This window comes from Doryrhamphus excisus, chromosome 2 (assembly GCF_030265055.1).
Source record: "Doryrhamphus excisus isolate RoL2022-K1 chromosome 2, RoL_Dexc_1.0, whole genome shotgun sequence".
NCBI lineage: Eukaryota > Metazoa > Chordata > Actinopteri > Syngnathiformes > Syngnathidae > Doryrhamphus > Doryrhamphus excisus.
This window is the reverse complement of record NC_080467.1, coordinates 321,393-339,368: the sequence shown is the minus strand read 5'-3', so window position 1 is coordinate 339,368 and position 17,976 is coordinate 321,393. Positions and strand designations below refer to the sequence as shown.

Here is a 17,976-nt window from a genome sequence, read left to right as displayed (position 1 = left end):
TAAACACTAGACCAGGGGTGCTCACACTTTTTCAGCATGCGAACTACTTTTAAAATGACCGAGCCAAAATGATCTACCCACTACAAAAATGCAAAATATCTATTTATTTTCAAATGTATTGAGGATTATTTGTACGTACAATGTATGTTGATGTACCTTACATAACCAAATGAGCCAATATTGCAAAACACACATAATTAACTATTAACATTTTTTGTAATTACCTGAGTTTACTTTGATGACTTGCACTGAATTGAATCAGCCAGGGATGCATAGTCCGGACAGTAGCTGCTGATAGCCAGCCTCAAGCACACTTCCAAATGTTTATCAGTCATGGATAATATCCGTATCACAATATCCGTATAATATTCCATATCCGTATGGAAGTGGTATGTTTTTTGCCTTTTTACTTGGTCCAGTTTTTGCCTTTTTACTTGGTCCAGCTCCTTCACTCATTTTAGTGACCATAAACTTTAGCAGGGCTTTAAAATCTCGCAATTCGCCGACTAGCTTAGCACTTTGCATCGTTGTTTACGCATGAGCGGTGACCTAAAGGTCAAAATTCAGTTGTCATCTGATTGGTTGTCCTGTATGTCAATCAAGTAACGGGGATGGATGATAGGCTGACATCGTAAGTTCTGCTGCACTTAGAGACGTTGTTTGATTTGATTGGTCGCCCGAAGGGCAACATTCAGTTGTCATCTGAATGGCTGCCCTGTATATCAATCAAGTGACGGCATTGATGCTAGGATGATATTTTTTTAATGTCACGCCGCGATCGACCAGCGATCGACCAGTACCACCTCCGCGATCGACCGGTAGCTCGCGATCGACTTAATGAGCACCCCTGCACTAGACACTAAAAATTAAAGGATGTAAACGTCACTTTGACATTTTGTAAAGCAACACATGCGGATATGCTAAGACGTTATATACATTTATGTTACATTTACGTCACATCCTGACTTCGGCGTTGAGACGCGAACCCGGTATGCAGGTAAAAAGTTTCCTTTCTCGTAATTATGGCTGTTTTTGTAATTATGCAGCTGCGTGGAAAGCTGCAACAAACGATTCAACGGCAAACTGACCGCAACTGAACTAAATAGAAGAAGAACACAAATTAGCAACAGGTGCGAGTGAAAAAAAAAAAGCAAAGCAAGCGGTCACAACCCAGGATATAAACAGGAAGCGCTACTAAAATAAGGGCATGAAACAGGAAGTAAGGCATAACATTGGAAACAAACTGTTAGGTTACCTCATGGATCGTGACAATTAAAAAAAATCCATCTCAGTTTGTGATATAAAACTTCGCTTTTTTAGAAGGTTTTCTTCTTAATATTTTGACTTTTTTGTCATAAAAATTACAGCTGTTTTTCCCATTCCTGCTGTTCCAGTTTATATACCTTTTTTTGGTTCAATCTGTCAGAGAGGATGCGCCCCCTGCTGGCGGCCACAGTCAACACCTGCTCGTGCACCTTTCCTCCACTGTTGTACGGCAACCCCACTTGGACAAAATACATGTCCAATTTCCGCCTAAATGTGCCCATAATACTGCCAAAGAGCAAAAATACATTAAATATTCATGGGTGAAATTGAAACACTCACTTTCTTATATGTATCTATGTGAAAAACAAATAAAAATGTACTGTTGTTGTGATGTAAATCGTGGAACTCAGGAATTTGATAATTAGCATGCTTAATTAGCATGTGATTTATAATGGAATTTATACAATAAAGCTCCTATATTTGAATATCACATGTACACGTAAAGCATTTGATGAGTAAAACTTATATTCAAAATCATTTGATAATTTATGATTGACTTTATTTTATTGAAATCACATCATGGGAAAACATTACATTACATTACATGGAAAAAAATGTGCAATATGTAATTGGTACTTTCAAACAAACACATTTCTATGTATCACAAGTTCAGACATTCTGGTCTACATTTACATGAACATAAACTGACTTACCGAGCTAAAAAGCGTTAAAGTGCGAAATAAAAACATAAAATATAGGCTATAGAATATAGAATACACTGTTAGGTGCAATAAGGTGCAGTTATATGCACGTTCAAGTTCCCATTCTGTGCACAACAACCTACACGAGTCTTCCAGAGGAAGCTGGACTTGACCGAGATGTTTCTTCATCAAGTGTATTCAAATAGCATAAACACATCAATGTGTAAAATTGAGATAAAATACACAATAAATCATAGAAATAATAGAATATTATTCAATAAAGAATATTTATTTTGCACTCATTCAGCATCACTCCAACAAACAGAACACGATCTTAGTATAGAAATCACAGCTTGTAATGATTCATCTTGGGAGGTGCAGCACGGTGGATGAGTGGTTGGCATGCCTCAATCAGGATCAGACCAGGGTGTCCTCCGCCTCTCGCTCAAAGTCAGCTGGGGTAGGCTCCCTACACCTGACAGGTGAACAATGAAGTTAGATCAAATGTGCTTTTGTTATCATTGGCTTAGTTACAATACTTACATCATCATCTTGACAGCGGGGGTGGCGGCCATGGTGGGAGGTGGGGCTATCGGGGAGGGGGGGTCACAGACAAGCTCAGAAGTGTTTAAACCACTCGTTATTCCTACTTAATCACTACCCATAGAGTATATACTGCAACAAGCGAGCAGATATTTTGATCTTCATATACATATGAAGAACATCACTGATTGTGTGGTGGGTCTTACCTGCGACCTCGAGCTCCAGCCTCGTTATTTGGGTGCGCGACACACAGAAGTACAGTCCAGAGTCATCCTCCTTGACATCCGTGATGGTCATTGACGCATCACCCTCAGCAATGTTGCCGGCGAAGTTGTAACGTTCAGAGGATCTGCTGACCATCATTTTCCCATCTGTCCTGATCATCTCATCTTTGCAGTTCTCCCAGTCCTCCATAACCCCTCTACCCCAGCATACCGTATGTGGTTCTGCTTCGAGCTCATAATAGCAATCTAAAGTGACACTTGCCCCAAATGGGGCAGTGTAGGGCTCTTGGAACTCACAACCTGGAGGACAGAAAGTCCTTTAAGATGTGCCATCGTATGAATCATGAAAAATGTAACTCTTACCCAGGAGGAGAGTGAGACCACAAGCCAAAGCCAGGAGTCTTCCGACGGGAGAAGTCATGGTGGAGTGATCTGGAATCTGGAATCTGGAAAAACTTCAGTTCAGCTCAACACTGACTGAGGGAAGCCTGGGGAAAGGTCTTGGATTTATACCAAAGGGAGCGAGGACGCCCATGAGGGTGGTGGCCATTCCTTTGGTCCGTCCCAGATTCACTTGTTAGAAGCACAGACACAAGTAAAAAAAAAACTAGAATTATGGAATGTGAGGAATACCAATTCAGAGTTATTTATCAGTAACCATTAAAATATATTTATTATATTCTGAAATATCAACAGTTTTGCTTACTTACTCACTTACTAAGCAAAATTTGTTCTCAATCAGAAATCACTCCACACTCTTTATTGCTCTCTGGTTCTACCATATCTTACTTATTGTGTGGAAATATGGGATAATAACTATAACAGCAATCTTCACTCGCTGAATGTACTGCAAAAAAGGTCAGTAAGGATAATTCATAATGCCGCCTACAGAGAACATACTAACTCCTTATTTCTAAAATCACAAATAATTCAACTTGCTGATATATGTAGTTCATCTTCGGTATGTGACAAAAAAATAATAAATAAATAAAATGAAATAAAGTAAAAAAAATAACTTAAATTATATTAGGAAAGCAGGAAGTGAACAAATGTAACAGTTAGTGATTGTAAAAGTACCAGATGGAGGGGTAGGATTTAATAAGCTTTGCTTCTTCCTACTCCTTTTGGACATGTGGAACTGGGAACTGATTATGGGATGCACTCAATTGTAATCTGATACATGTTCAAATGAAATAAAACCATTACCATTACCATTACCATTACCATTACCATTACTATTTAATACATTGTGCAGGAATCTTTTAAAATCATTTGTCTTATTTCGGTTTTAGTCACAAATCAAAGTATTATTTTCATTACAGCAAAATATCGCTCTAGACCAGGGGTGTCAAAGTGCCGCCTGGGGGCCATTTGCAGCCCGCAGATCAATTTCCCTTTTTTTGAGTTCTTGATGCTGCCATTTTGGTCCGTTATTGTCAGAAGTATGTTAGTGTGTGTGTGTATGTGTGTGTGTGTGTGTTATCTGCTTTTTTTAATTTTAGCTGAAAATAGTCACTGAGTACATTTTTCTCAATTATTTGATGACTTTTTTTGAATGTTTTTTTAGAATTAAATCCCTTGATGATTACCATAGTGAAAAACAAATGTTATAACAGTGCTCTGGAGACTGCATTTCCACTCAGGGCATGTGTTCTACTAAAAAAAGTTACTTTGTGTTACTTTGTCTCTGTGAATGACCGAGTGCAGAACAACAGGCAGCAGGGAAAAGAAACAGGGGGGAAGGGAGAGGCAGATATTAGTGAGTTAATGACAAAGACTGCATGAAAGTCAAGCTCAGTTTTGCTTCAATTGCGTAACTTCAATTTCAAACTGTCTAACTGTCAGGTTCAAACTCCTGTGACACTTGTCAAAAAAACAACAAAACAACAAAATTCAATATTTCTCGCAGCAAGGAGCATGAAACAACATACCCAGTGACATGCCGCCCCTCTCTTTTGATTTTCTTTAGGAGGCCCTAATACATTGTCGTGGAACTCTAAGGGGAGGGATAAGCAAGCAGTTGCACGAGCTGTACTTGTTGTCTATGTGTGTGTGTATGTGTGAATAATGACTTTTTGGCATGTGTTCTTATCTCGGCACATTTTGCATGATGAACAGGAACATCTTCAAGGTCGCTGCTGGCACTCCCAGGCACCTCCAAGACCAGTGGAGCTGGGAGTTGCTGGTCAGAGCCATGAAACGTTCCTGCCTTTAGGACACTCGAGACACTAAATAATCATAAAAAATAATACATTTTATTTGTATAGCGCTTTTCAAAATACTCAAAGACACTTGAGAGAAAAATGGAGTTGAATAAAAACAAGTAAACAGAATAAAAGATACGTTAAAATACAACATTCATTTGTTTTTACACAGTTAAAAGATGAGAAAAAAGTGATTTAAAGAGGTGGGTTTTTAATTGTTTTTTGAAACTGGGAAGGTCAGGGCAAGCATGGAGTCAATGGGGGGGGCAAAGAGTTCCAGAGGGTGGGGGCAGCGATGGAGACTTTGTCTATTGTCTAAGCCAGTGGTCCCCAAACTAAGGCCCGGGGGCCGGACACGGCCCACTTCCACATTTGACCCGGCCCCTTGAACAATAAAGCATGTACATTTTTCTGTCATAGAACTGGAAATGGTAACCTATGGTGAGCAATGTTACTACAAACACACTTTGCCCCAGTCATAGAACATAAACAAACAAACAAACTACCCTGCCCCTGGCCCCCCTTCAGAGGAGGGAAAAGTCATGTGGCCCTCATTGGAAAAAGTTTGGGGACCCCTGGTCTAAGCAAACGGATATAAGTGTGAGAACTAACACTATAATAATTGAATTTACATTTTATTCTAACATTAACTAGCGCTATAATAATTGTATTTACATTTTATTCTAACATTAACTAGCGCTATAATAATTGTATTTACATTTTATTCTAACACTAACGAAAATAGATTAAATATATATATTTTATTTTTTGGCAGAGGTTAGTTTAGGTTCTCCTATTGCAGGGGTCTCAAACTCAATTTGCCTGGGGGCCACTGGAGCTAGGGTCTGGGCAAGGCTGGGCCGCATCAGGTCACCCCCCCCCCAAAAAAAAACGCATTTATTAAAAACAGAAAAATATACAAACTTTTTCAGTGCTTTGGTTCCGATTTTCTACAATAAAAGCTCTGATAAAACATTCCACTGTTCTCAAATATCTTCATTTTTATTTTTCTACACAAAATAAGATGAAAAATAAATAAACAAATCAAGAATAAAGAAAATCAATCAATCAGTAATAAATAAATAAATATAATAATAATAATAAAAGGGCAAATAATAAAAACTTAAGAAACCACATATAGTTGGTGGGTAGACAAATGATTTTTTTCAGATTAAAATGAACAAAGCATTATTAGAGCCCTGTAGACATGACAAAACACGACTATAGTCACATTTATACTCCTTTTATTTAAACTAGAGAGCTAGCGACCTAAACGGTAGCCTTCAAGTTATTTCCTTTGAACTTAAATAGCCAAAAACGTACCACTTCCACACGGATAGGGAGGATAACTATTAACAGTTATTTAACCTTTAACATGAACATTAATCAAACGTAATAATTTTTTCTGGGTACATGATACCATACAGCATCCATATCAAACTTGCGCGGGCCGCACGAACATTAAACTTTCATATCAAGGCGGGGGCCTCAAACTAGTGGCCTGCGGGCCACATTTGGCCCGTGGGTCGCGTGTTTGAGTCCCCTGTCCTATTGTAAATATCAAACCATGCACCTTCAGAAGTTCCATAATTTTCTGGATCTTAAATTTGGCAGCCCCTCCTCTTGACATCACTAACGGCATCAAACTTGGTGGAACCTCCATCATGCTCCACAGTTGCCTGCAATTTATTTTATTTTATTTTTTTCTGCAAAACACATCTCATTTATGCTGTATTCTCTGGTCCTGGAATGTAACCCCTGTGAATTGGGAATCTGCTACAATTTGTTTTTAATAATCAGAATGAACCTAGTTCCGGTTGGCCGCCCCTTGCTTCGCCATGAGCAACAATCTTGCCTTATGCGAGGTCACACCAGATCACGTGCTTCTACAGGAAGTAGTCACACTGACACAAACTGCCTTGTTAAGGTTGGACATGGAGCAGATATCACTGCAGGAAGTACGCCCCCTGCTGGGCCTTTCTGATGAGGACGCTGATGGTCACTGCTCTTATGTATATGCATCATCCATCTATGTTCTATGTTGCTTACCCTCACTTTGGTCGTGGGTGTGCTGGAGCCTACCCCAGCACTCTGGACTGGCAAATTTCAATCTCAACAGACGCAAATGCTTCAAAATGGCAAAAATCTGTGACTATTCAGACTTGTGACTCCAATTTCAGATCAACCTTTGCAATAAAAGTTCATTTATTCATTCTTTTTTTTTCATGAACCTGGGAGGTACATGATTGGCCCCCAACTGTGGATAAATGTAAATCTCAAAAGGAGAGGTCATTTTCGGGAAGCGCTGTAGTTTCACACAACGCCACTAGAGGTCGCCATACATCCCTGTGACGTCACTATAGTACAAGTCAAAAGCACCACTACTATATGCCGCCTTCGCCGGGTGCCGTGGCGCGTGCCTGTAATCCAAGCTAACGGGAGGCTGAGGTTGTCGGATCGCTTGAGCCCAGGAGTTCTGAGCTGCAGTGGACTATGTCGATCGGGTGTCCGCGCTAAGTTCGGTGCCGATATGGTGCTCCGGGGGGAACTCGGGACCACCAGGTCGCCTAAGGAGGGGTGCACCGGCCCAGGTCGGAAACGGAGCAGGTCAAAGCCCCCGTACCGCTCAGTAGTGGGATCGCGCCTGTGAATAGACACTGTAGTGCAGCCTGAGAAATACAGCGAGATGCAGTCTTTTAAATTAATACACAATAACTAATAAATGAGAATATTTTACCAGATAGGCTCATATATTTATGTAGTTCATTTAAAAACGTGTCATTTCATAGTATAATTTAGTAACATGACCAGTTCAGGGTGGAGCCCGCCTCTCGCCGGAAGACAGCTGGGATAGGCTCAAGCATGCCATCGACCCTCGTGAGCAGGGGTGCTCACACTTTTTCAGCATGCGAGCTACTTTTAAAATGACAGAGTCAAAATGATCTACCCACTACAAAAATGCAAAACATCTATTTATTTTCAAATGTATTGAGGATTATTTGTACGTACAATGTATGTTGATGTACCTTACATAACCAAATGAGCCAATATTGCAAAACACACATAATTAACTATTAACATTTTTTGTAATTACCTGAGTTTACTTTGATGACTTGCACTGAATTGAACCAGCCAGGGATGCATAGTCCGGACAGTAGCTGCTGATAGCCAGCCTCAAGCACACTTCCAAATGTTTATCAGTCATGGATAATATCCGTATCATAATATCCGTATAATATTCCATATCCGTATGGAAGTGATATGTTTTTGCCTTTTTACTTGGTCCAGTTTTTGCCTTTTTACTTGGTCCAGCTCCTTCACTCATTTTAGTGACCATAAACTTTAGCGAGGGCTTAAAATCTCGCAATTCGCCGACTAGCTTAGCACTTTGCATCGTTGTTCACGCATGAGCGGTGACCTAAAGGTCAAAATTCAGTTGTCATCTGACTGGTTGTCCTGTATGTCAATCAAGTAACGGGGATGGATGATAGGCTGACATCGTAAGTTCTGCTGCACTTAGAGACGTTGTTTGATTTGATTGGTCGCCCGAAGGGCAACATTCAGTTGTCATCTGAATGGCTGCCCTGTATGTCAATCAAGTGACGGCATTGATGCTGGGATGATATTTTTTTAATGTCACGCCGTGATCGACCAGCGATCGACCAGTACCACCTCCGCGATCGACCGGTAGCTCGCGATCGACTTAATGAGCACCCCTTCTCGTGAGGATAGGCGGTACAGAAACTGGATGAATGGATGAACATATGCATATATTTACTTTCCATCTATGTCCTACAGTGCCTCCTCCTGGAGAAAGTGTACAACTACATGTCATGTCATCAGCTATATACCGTACAGTACCTGTACTGACCAAAAAGGCAACCATCTCAGTTTAAGAAGGTAAATGGGTAGACTGCATTTATAAATTCATATTATATATATGATATATATATATATATATATACTATATCCATATTATCCTCCAGCAAACACACTATTTTAAACCAATGTATATGAGATAGTATGTCAAATAATAAGCTGATTTTGAGTCCTCATATATACATTACACTATTTTAACATGGATGCTTAGTATTAAATGATGTTCTTCTCACATGTCAGTATCTCTGACTCAGTAATCCACTCATGACTCATCCACTCGTCCTCATTAGGGTGGTGGGGGTATGCTGGAGCCTATCCCAGCTGACTTTGGGTGGGAGGGGGAGGGCGTACACCAGCAAATTGCAGTGTATCAATATACAATAGAAATAATACAATATGGCCCCATATATTATAACCCTGACATCACTTCCTGTGCATCTGTCACTTCGCTAACCAACACATTTACAGCAACACACACAAGCAAGTCTTATTTATGGCTTATCATATCTTATTATGTCTCCTATATTAGGTAATACAAGTGTAAAAGTGACTATAGGGGTGTTATTTCATGTTTACAGGGCTCTAATAATGTTTTTGGAATGTGGGAGGAAACCGGAGTACCTGGAGAAAACCCACACACGGGGAGAACATGCAAACTCCACACAGAGATGCCTGAGGGTGGAATCGAGGACTCTTAGCTGTGTGGCCTGCACGCTAACCACCTGGGCACTACGCAGCCGCTATAAAAACATAACATAAATAATTGTTTCCACCTTTTTTTTATCAATTCTCTTTGTTTTGACAACACATACAATGAGTTATTTTCTATGTAATAAATGGTAGGGGGCTGGGCTATATGTGAAAGATTAGGCCACACAGATCTGGGTCGATTCTCCGCCTGGGCATCTCCGTGTGGAGTTTGCATGTTCTCCTCGTATGTCCTTTTCCCAGTCAGGGGTCGCCGGAGAGAGTCCAACTAATATTTACGAGGACACAACAATTAGTTTACGCAGGAGACAAATTTCCTCGGGCAAACAAATCATTGAAACTTGAAGCTGTGACTCATCTGCATGAACCATGACTCACAAGGGCTGAGAATCAGTTTCTGAAAACGACACTAAACACTAGACCAGGGGTGCTCATTAAGTCGATCGCGATCTACCGGTCGATCGCGGAGGTGGTACTGGTCGATCGCGGCGTGACATTAAAAAAATATCATCCTAGCATCAATGCCGTCACTTGATTGACATACAGGGCAGCCATTCAGATGACAACTGAATGTTGCCCTTCGGGCGACCAATCAAATCAAACAACGTCTCTAAGTGCAGCAGAACTTACGATGTCAGCCTATCATCCATCCCCGTTACTTGATTGACATACAGGACAACCAGTCAGATGACAACTGAATTTTGACCTTTAGGTCACCGCTCATGCGTAAACAACGATGCAAAGTGCTAAGCTAGTCGGCGAATTGCATCAGATTTTAAGCCCTCGCTAAAGTTTATGGTCACTAAAATGAGTGAAGGAGCTGGACCAAGTAAAAAGGCAAAAACATATCACAGAGGTGGACTTTTTTTTTTCACAATGTCTTTTTCGAAGTGCGTTTGCCTGGCTAACCTGGCTATCAGCAGCTACTGTCTGGACTATGCATCCCTGGCTGGTTCAATTCAGTGCAAGTCATCAAAGTAAACTCAGGTAATTACAAAAAATGTTAATAGTTAATTATGTGTGTTTTGCAATATTGGCTCATTTGGTTATGTAAGGTACATCAACATACATTGTACGTACAAATAATCCTCAATACATTTGAAAATAAATAGATGTTTTGCATTTTTGTAGTGGGTAGATCATTTTGACTCGGTCATTTTAAAAGTAGCTCGCATGCTGAAAAAGTGTGAGCACCCCTGCACTAGACACTAAAAATTAAAGGATGTAAACGTCACTTTGACATTTTGTAAAGCAACACATGCGGATATGCTAAGACGTTATATACATTTATGTTACATTTACGTTACATCCTGGCTTCGGCGTTGAGACGCGAACCCGGTATGCAGGTAAAAAGTTTCCTTTCTCGTAATTATGGCTGTTTTTGTAATTATGCAGCTGCGTGGAAAGCTGCAACAAACGATTCAACGGCAAACTGACCGCAACTGAACTAAATAGAAGAACACAAATTAGCAACAGGTGCGAGTGAAAAAAAAAGGAAAAAAAGCAAATCAAGCGGTCACAACCAGGATATAAACAGGAAGCGCTACTAAAATAAGGGCATGAAACAGGAAGTAAGGCATAACATTGGAAACAAACTGTTAGGTTACCTCATGGATCAATTAAAAAAAAATCCATCTCAGTTTGTGATATAAAACTTCGCTTTTTTAGAAGGTTTTCTTCTTAATATTTTGACTTTTTTGTCATAAAAATTACAGCTGTTTTTCCCATTCCTGCTGTTCCAGTTTATATATTTTTTTGTTCAATCTGTCAGAGAGGATGCGCCCCCTGCTGGCGGCCACAGTCAACACCTGCTCGTGCACCTTTCCTCCACTGTTGTACGGCAACACCACTTGGACAAAATACATGTCCATTTTCCGCCTAAATGTGCCCATAATACTGCCAAAAAGCAAAAATACATTAAATATTCATGGGTGAAATTGAAACACTCACTTTCTTATATGTATCTATGTGAAAAACAAATAAAAATGTACTGTTGTTGTGATGTAAATCGTGGAACTCAGGAATTTGATAATTAGCATGCTTACATGTGATTTATAATGGAATTTATACAATGAAGCTCCTATATTTTAATATCACATGTACATGTAGAGCATTTGATGAGTAAAACTTATATTCAAAATCATTTGATAATTTATGATTAACTTTATTTTATTGAAATCACATCATGGGAAAACATTACATTACATTACATGGAAAAAATGTGCAATATGTAATTGGTACTTTCAAACAAACACATTTCTATGTATCACAAGTTCAGACATTCTGGTCTACATTTACATGAACATAAACTGACTTACCGAGCTAAAAAGCGTTAAAGTGCGAAATAAAAACATGAAATATAGGCTATAGAATATAGAATACACTGTTAGGTGCAATAAGATGCAGTTATATGCACGTTCAAGTTCCCATTCTGTGCACAACAACCTACACGAGTCTTCCAGAGGAAGCTGGACTTGACCGAGATGTTTCTTCATCAAGTGTATTCAAATAGCATAAACACATCAATGAGTACTGGAGATAAAATACACAATAAATCATAGAAATAATAGAATATTATTCAATAAAGAATATTCATTTTGCACTCATTCAGCATCACTCCAACAAACAGAACATTATCTTAGTATAGAAATCACAGCTTGTAATGATTCATCTTGGGAGGTATTAGACCAGGATCAGGATCAGGAATCAGAATCAGACCAGGGTGCCCTCCGCCTCTCGCCCAAAGTCAGCTGGGGTAGGCTCCCTACACCTGACAGGTGAACAATGAAGTTAGATCAAATGTGCTTTTGTTATTATTGGCTGTAAAAAAAAAAGCAAATCTAGAAAAAATAAGGAACACTTACATCCAAACGGGTGTACTTGGTCAACACCACGCCATGACCCGACCCCACTCTGAAAATACAAGACATGTGATTGGGTCATTGCTGGTCATCACCATGGCAACCCTGATATATCCATGTACACGTGCTTACTCGTAAGGAATTTCCCCACTGATCCCCATCGTCAACCTGCAAAGTCATTTCATTGGGTCAATGACATTTTTTAATTATATTTAATATAATATTTATTACTAATATTCAAAATTATTTAAGAAATATATTCTGTAAATATTTCATTTTGTGTATTCATAGAATGTAACCATTTCAGTTTTTGAATTCAACTGCTGATATAGTAGATATTCTAATTAATTATAGTTGATATTCTAATTAATTGAGATGCATCTGTGAGTGTGCACTGTACATTCTGTAATTAGATTAATTAATTAAGTTAATTAGGTTAAGCAGCATCACAGCCTTTTTAGCTGATTGCTAATAAAATATGATTCCTATGATGTCATTCCTATCCTGCTCACAACCTCTAGAGGGAAGAGTTCTGTCTTATTTGGGAATATTCGTCTTTTTTTGTTGAAAAATCAGACGATACTCACAAGTCTACACTTGCTGTCCGGGTTTTCTGTGAAGAGAGGATGAAGAGTAAGTTTTTTTAAAAAGTACTTTGTGGCGCCTCAAGGTAAAAGGCACACTTACAATGTACCATGTGGTAACCATGGCAACAGCCAGCATCACCAGAGCCAGGGGTGTCACAATGGAAGCCGCCAAAACTCCTCGATTTATCTTCTTCTCCTAGCATGGAATATACCAAAACAGTTCACAGGAACACAGCAGACACTTTATTTTATTTTATTTTATTTTATTAGTTTAATTTAATTAAATTTTTTAGTTACAATACTTACATCAACGGAGGTGGTGGGAGTGGCGTTCACGGTGACAGCAGAGGGGGTGGCGGCCATGGTGGGAGTGGCGTTCACGGTGACAGCAGAGGGGGTGGCGGCCATGGTGGGAGGTGGGGCTGTCGGGGAGGGGGGGTCACAGACAAGCTCAGAAGTGTTTAAACCACTCGTTATTCCTACTTAATCACTACCCATAGAGTATATACTGCAACAAGCGAGCAGATATTTTGATCTTCATATACATATGAAGAACATCACTGATTGTGTGGTGGGTCTTACCTGCGACCTCAAGCTCCAGCATCGTTTTTTGGGTGCGCGACACACAGAAGTACAGTCCAAAGTCATCCTCCTTGACATCCATGATGGTCACTGACATATCACCCTCAGCAATGTTGCCGGCGAAGTGGTAACGTTCAGAGGATCTGCTGACCATCATTTTCCCATCTGTCCTGATCATCTCATCTTTGCAGTCCTCCCAGTCGTCCGTAACACTTCTACCCCAGCATACCGTACGTGGTTCTGCTTCGGGCTCATAATAGCAATCTAAAGTGACATTTGCCCCAAATGGGGCAGTGTAGAGCTTTTGGAACTCACAACCTGGAGGACAGAAAGTCCTTTAAGATGTGCCATCGTATGAATCATGAAAAATGTAACTCTTACCCAGGAGGAGAGTGAGACCACAAGCCAAAGCCAGGAGTCTTCCGACGGGAGAAGTCATGGTGGAGTGATCTGGAATCTGGAATCTGGAAAAACTTCAGTTCAGCTCAACACTGACTGAGGGAAGCCTGGGGAAAGGTCTTGGATTTATACCAAAGGGAGCGAGGACGCCCATGAGGGTGGTGGCCATTCCTTTGGTCCGTCCCAGATTCACTTGTTAGAAGCACAGACACAAGTAAAAAAAAAACTAGAATTATGGAATGTGAGGAATACCAATTCAGAGTTATTTATCAGTAACCATTAAAATATATTTATTATATTCTGAAATATCAACAGTTTTGCTTACTTACTCACTTACTAAACAAAATTTGTTCTCAATCAGAAATCACTCCACACTCTTTATTGCTCTCTGGTTCTACCATATCTTACTTATTGTGTGGAAATATGGGATAATAACTATAAAAGCAATCTTCACTCGCTGAATGTACTGCAAAAAAGGTCAGTAAGGATAATTCATAATGCCGCCTACAGAGAACATACTAACTCCTTATTTCATTCATTCATTCATTCATTCATTCATTTTCTACCGCTTTTCCTCACAAGGGTCGCGGGGGGTGCTGGAGCCTATCCCAGCTGTCTTCGGGCGAGAGGCGGGGTACACTCTGGACTGGTTGCCAGCCAATCACAGGGCACATATAGACAAACAACCATTCACACTCACATTCATACCTATGGACAATTTGGAGTCGCTAATTAACCTAGCATGTTTTTGGAATGTGGGAGGAAACCGGAGTACCCGGAGAAAACCCACGCATGCACGGGGAGAACATGCAAACTCCACACAGAGATGGCCGAGGGTGGGGATTGAACCCTGGTGTCCTAGCGGTGAGGTCTAACCACGCGCTAACCACTAGACCGCCGTGCCGCCCCTCCTTATTTCTAAAATCACAAATACTTCAACTTGCTGATATAGTTCATCTTCGGTATGTGACAAAAAATTAATAAATAAATAAAATTAAAATAAAGTAAAAAAAAATAACTTAAATTATATTAGGAAAGCAGGAAGTGAACAAATGTAACAGTTACTGATTGTAAAAAAATGTTTAATTAAAAAAATAAAATTTAAAAAATCTAACAAAAATTAATAAATAAAAATTAATAAATTACATTTAAAAAAAACTTAAACTATATTAGGAAAGCAGGAAGTGAACAAATGTAACAGTTAGTGATTGTAAAAGTACCAGATGGAGGGGTAGGATTTAATAAGCTTTGCTTCTTCCTACTCCTTTTGGACATGTGGAACTGGGAACTGATTATGGGATGCACTCAATTGTAATCTGATGCATGTTTGAATGAAATAAAACCATTACCGTTACCATTTCATAAACTCCTCTTTCCTCCTCCTGGACCACCATCATGGCTGATGTCACACATGGAGAATTACACTTTTCCGGATACAGGAGACCTGATAGAACATATAAACAACCTTGCACTTATGGGATGCACTCAATTGTAATCTGATGCATGTTCAAATGAAATACAGTAAACCTCGGATATATCGGACTTGGATATATCGGAAATTCGCTCACAACGGACAGATAAAAAAGAACCGATTTTTCTGTAATGCATTTCCAATAAAAATTCATTGCATACTATATCGGATTTCGCCTATTTCGGACAAAATCTCCAGTCCCGTTCCAATGCATTTCCATTAAATTTTCCTGGCATATATCGGATGGCTGCATCGTTATGCTAATCTTGTTGATGTCACTGGCTATTGTCTTTCTCCTGGCTCCAGATTTAGGACAAATATAAAAGTGAGTGACGTCAATAATACTAGCACAGCAGTGAATGAGATCTTAACCTCACTATTGGAAATAACGTAGGCCTGACGGGCGTAACAGGGCCTAGCTTAATTAACAATTTGTTATGCTCAGAGTCCAATAAAGTTACATTCTCATTACCTTACGTCTCTTTTCATTGCCCAGTCCAGGTACATTGGAAACATAGTCAAGGAAGTGCCTTTTTATAACGGATAAAATCCGATTTACGCATATATCGGATATAAATCCAATATATGCGTAAAACGGACATTTTCCGGTATACGCATATAACGGATTTCGCTTATATCGGACAAAACCAGTGGGAACAATTGAATCCGATATATCCGAGGTTTACTGTAACACCATTCCCATTCCCATTTCCATTACCATTACCATTTAATACATTGTGCAGGAATCTTTTAAAATCATTTGTCTTATTTCGGTTTTAGTCACAAATCAAAGTATTATTTTCATTACAGCAAAATATCGCTCTAGACCAGACCTGGGCAAATTAAGGCCCGCGGGCCACATCCGGCCCTTTGTACGTCCCTGTCCGGCCCGCGTGAGGCCAATCATAAACACCATAAAACTTTTTAAACTTTTTTTTTAACTTTTATTTTGAAATTTTATTTTGAAAAGCGTTACGTCGCTACGTATGCACGTCGTAGACGTAGCACCTTCACTCGCGTATACACGTGTGTGAGTGAAGGTGATGCTGTTCGCGAGGTTATCCCCAAGATGTCGGCACACCCCAAGAAAAGAAAAGTTGATAACGAATGCCGTATTTTCAACAAAACATGGACTTCCAAATATTTCTTTACAGAAAGTAAAGGCAAAGCAGTGTGCTTAGTCTGTGGTACACAGGTTGCTGTGTTTAAAGAATATAATTTGAATCGCCACTACACCACCAAGCATGAAGATAAATACAGAAATCTGTCTGGTGAAGAGCGTGCAAGGGAGTCTGATGCATTGCTTGCAAAACTACAAACCCAACAAGGATTTTTCACTAAACTTCACACTCCCAGAGATGCAGCCGTCAGGACAAGTTATGTCATTTCTCACAAAATCGGCAGAAAAAGTAAGGCGTTTTCCGACGGAGAGTTTATTAAGGAGTGTTTATTGGACTCTGCTGCGCTGATGTGCCCAGAGAAAAAAGGCGCATTTGAGAACGTTTCACTCTCCCGACGCACTGTAACGAGGCGGATTGAGGACATCGCGAGGAACTTAGAGCTATTCAAAATATTTAATTTAAGTATTTTACAATGAAAGAAAGTTGGTGGCCCTCTGACACAATTCAGGCTTCTCATGCGGCCCCTGATAAAAATTAATTGCCCACCCCTGCTCTAGACCAAGGGTGTCAAAGTGCCGCCTGGGGGCCATTTGCAGCCCGCAGATCAATTTCCCTTTTTTTGAGTTCTTGATGCTGCCATTTTGGTCCGTTTTTGTCAGAAGTATGTTAGTGTGTGTGTGTGTGTGTGTGTGTTATCTGCTTTTTTTAATTTTAGCTGAAAATAGTCACTTTCTCAATTATTTGATGACTTTTTTTGAATGTTTTTTTAGAATGAAATCCCTTGATGATTACCATAGTGGAAAACAAATGTTATAACAGTGCTCTGGAGACTGCATTTCCACTCAGGGCATGTGTTTTACTAAAAAAAGTTACTTTGTGTTACTTTGTCTCTGTGAATGACCGAGAAACAGGGGGGAAGGGAGAGGCAGATATTAGTGAGTTAATGACAAAGACTGCATGAAAGTCAAGCTCAGTTTTGTTTCAATTGCGTAACTTCAATTTCAAACTGTCTAACTGTCAGGTTCAAACTCCTGTGACACTTGTCAAAAAAACAACAAAACAACAAAATTCAATATTTCTCGCAGCGAGGAGCATGAAACAACATACCCAGTGACATGCCGCCCCTCTCTTTTGATTTTCTTTAGGAGGCCCTAATACATTGTCGTGGAACTCTAAGGGGAGGGATAAGCAAGCAGTTGCACGAGCTGTACTTGTTGTCTATGTGTGTGTGTATGTGTGAATAATGACTTTTTGGCATGTGTTCTTATCTCGGCACATTTTGCATGATGAACAGGAACATCTTCAAGGTCGCTGCTGGCACTCCCAGGCACCTCCAAGACCAGTGGAGCTGGGAGTTGCTGGTCAGAGCCATGAAACGTTGCTGCCTTTACGACACTCGAGACACTAAATAATCATAAAAAATAATACAT

The 17,976-nt window shown here is 39.8% G+C and overlaps 2 protein-coding genes and 1 long non-coding RNA gene across 4 annotated transcripts; 1 reads left to right on the top strand and 2 right to left on the bottom strand.

Annotated features, from left to right (window-relative positions):
• Positions 1 to 2,232: 2,232 nt before the first annotated feature.
• Positions 2,233 to 3,245, bottom strand: LOC131108930 (hepatitis A virus cellular receptor 1 homolog). Its single transcript, XM_058060378.1, has 4 exons — positions 3,098 to 3,245; positions 2,717 to 3,034; positions 2,511 to 2,556; positions 2,233 to 2,442 (listed from the first exon to the last, which is right to left on the bottom strand). The coding sequence occupies exons 1-4, from the start codon at positions 3,153 to 3,155 to the stop codon at positions 2,385 to 2,387; spliced, it is 480 nt and encodes a 159-aa protein (XP_057916361.1). The 5' UTR covers positions 3,156 to 3,245; the 3' UTR covers positions 2,233 to 2,384.
• A 6,703-nt stretch (positions 3,246 to 9,948) lies between these two features.
• LOC131117925 (uncharacterized) lies at positions 9,949 to 12,099 on the top strand. The gene is made up of 2 exons (XR_009125132.1): positions 9,949 to 10,512; positions 11,297 to 12,099. It is a non-coding gene; the product is annotated as an uncharacterized LOC131117925 (long non-coding RNA).
• LOC131117899 (T-cell immunoglobulin and mucin domain-containing protein 4-like) lies at positions 11,669 to 14,099 on the bottom strand. Of its 2 annotated transcripts, XM_058064594.1 has the most exons (8): positions 13,937 to 14,099; positions 13,556 to 13,873; positions 13,280 to 13,395; positions 13,074 to 13,169; positions 12,974 to 12,999; positions 12,519 to 12,554; positions 12,390 to 12,438; positions 11,669 to 12,295 (listed from the first exon to the last, which is right to left on the bottom strand). In XM_058064594.1, the coding sequence occupies exons 1-8, from the start codon at positions 13,992 to 13,994 to the stop codon at positions 12,290 to 12,292; spliced, it is 705 nt and encodes a 234-aa protein (XP_057920577.1). In that variant the 5' UTR covers positions 13,995 to 14,099; the 3' UTR covers positions 11,669 to 12,289. The 2 variants fall into 2 exon arrangements, with proteins under 2 accessions (XP_057920577.1, XP_057920578.1); XM_058064595.1 differs by lacking the exon at positions 12,519 to 12,554.
• Between the last annotated feature and the right edge of the window lie 3,877 nt (positions 14,100 to 17,976).

What these genes read in the sequence shown, in the direction of transcription:
- LOC131117899 (XM_058064594.1), bottom strand. Translation starts at nt 13,994, where the DNA reads ATGACTTCTCCCGTCGGAAGACTCCTGGCTTTGGCTTGTGGTCTCACT. An exon ending in TGGTCTCACTCTCCTCCTGG is followed by an intron (nt 13,874 to 13,936) that starts GTAAGAGTTACA and finishes TCTGTCCTCCAG; the next exon opens with GTTGTGAGTTCCAAAAGCTC. An exon ending in CGGACAGCAAGTGTAGACTT is followed by an intron (nt 12,555 to 12,973) that starts GTGAGTATCGTC and finishes ATGACTTTGCAG; the next exon opens with GTTGACGATGGGGATCAGTG.
- LOC131108930 (XM_058060378.1), bottom strand. Translation starts at nt 3,155, where the DNA reads ATGACTTCTCCCGTCGGAAGACTCCTGGCTTTGGCTTGTGGTCTCACT. An exon ending in TGGTCTCACTCTCCTCCTGG is followed by an intron (nt 3,035 to 3,097) that starts GTAAGAGTTACA and finishes TCTGTCCTCCAG; the next exon opens with GTTGTGAGTTCCAAGAGCCC. An exon ending in CCCGCTGTCAAGATGATGAT is followed by an intron (nt 2,443 to 2,510) that starts GTAAGTATTGTA and finishes TTCACCTGTCAG; the next exon opens with GTGTAGGGAGCCTACCCCAG.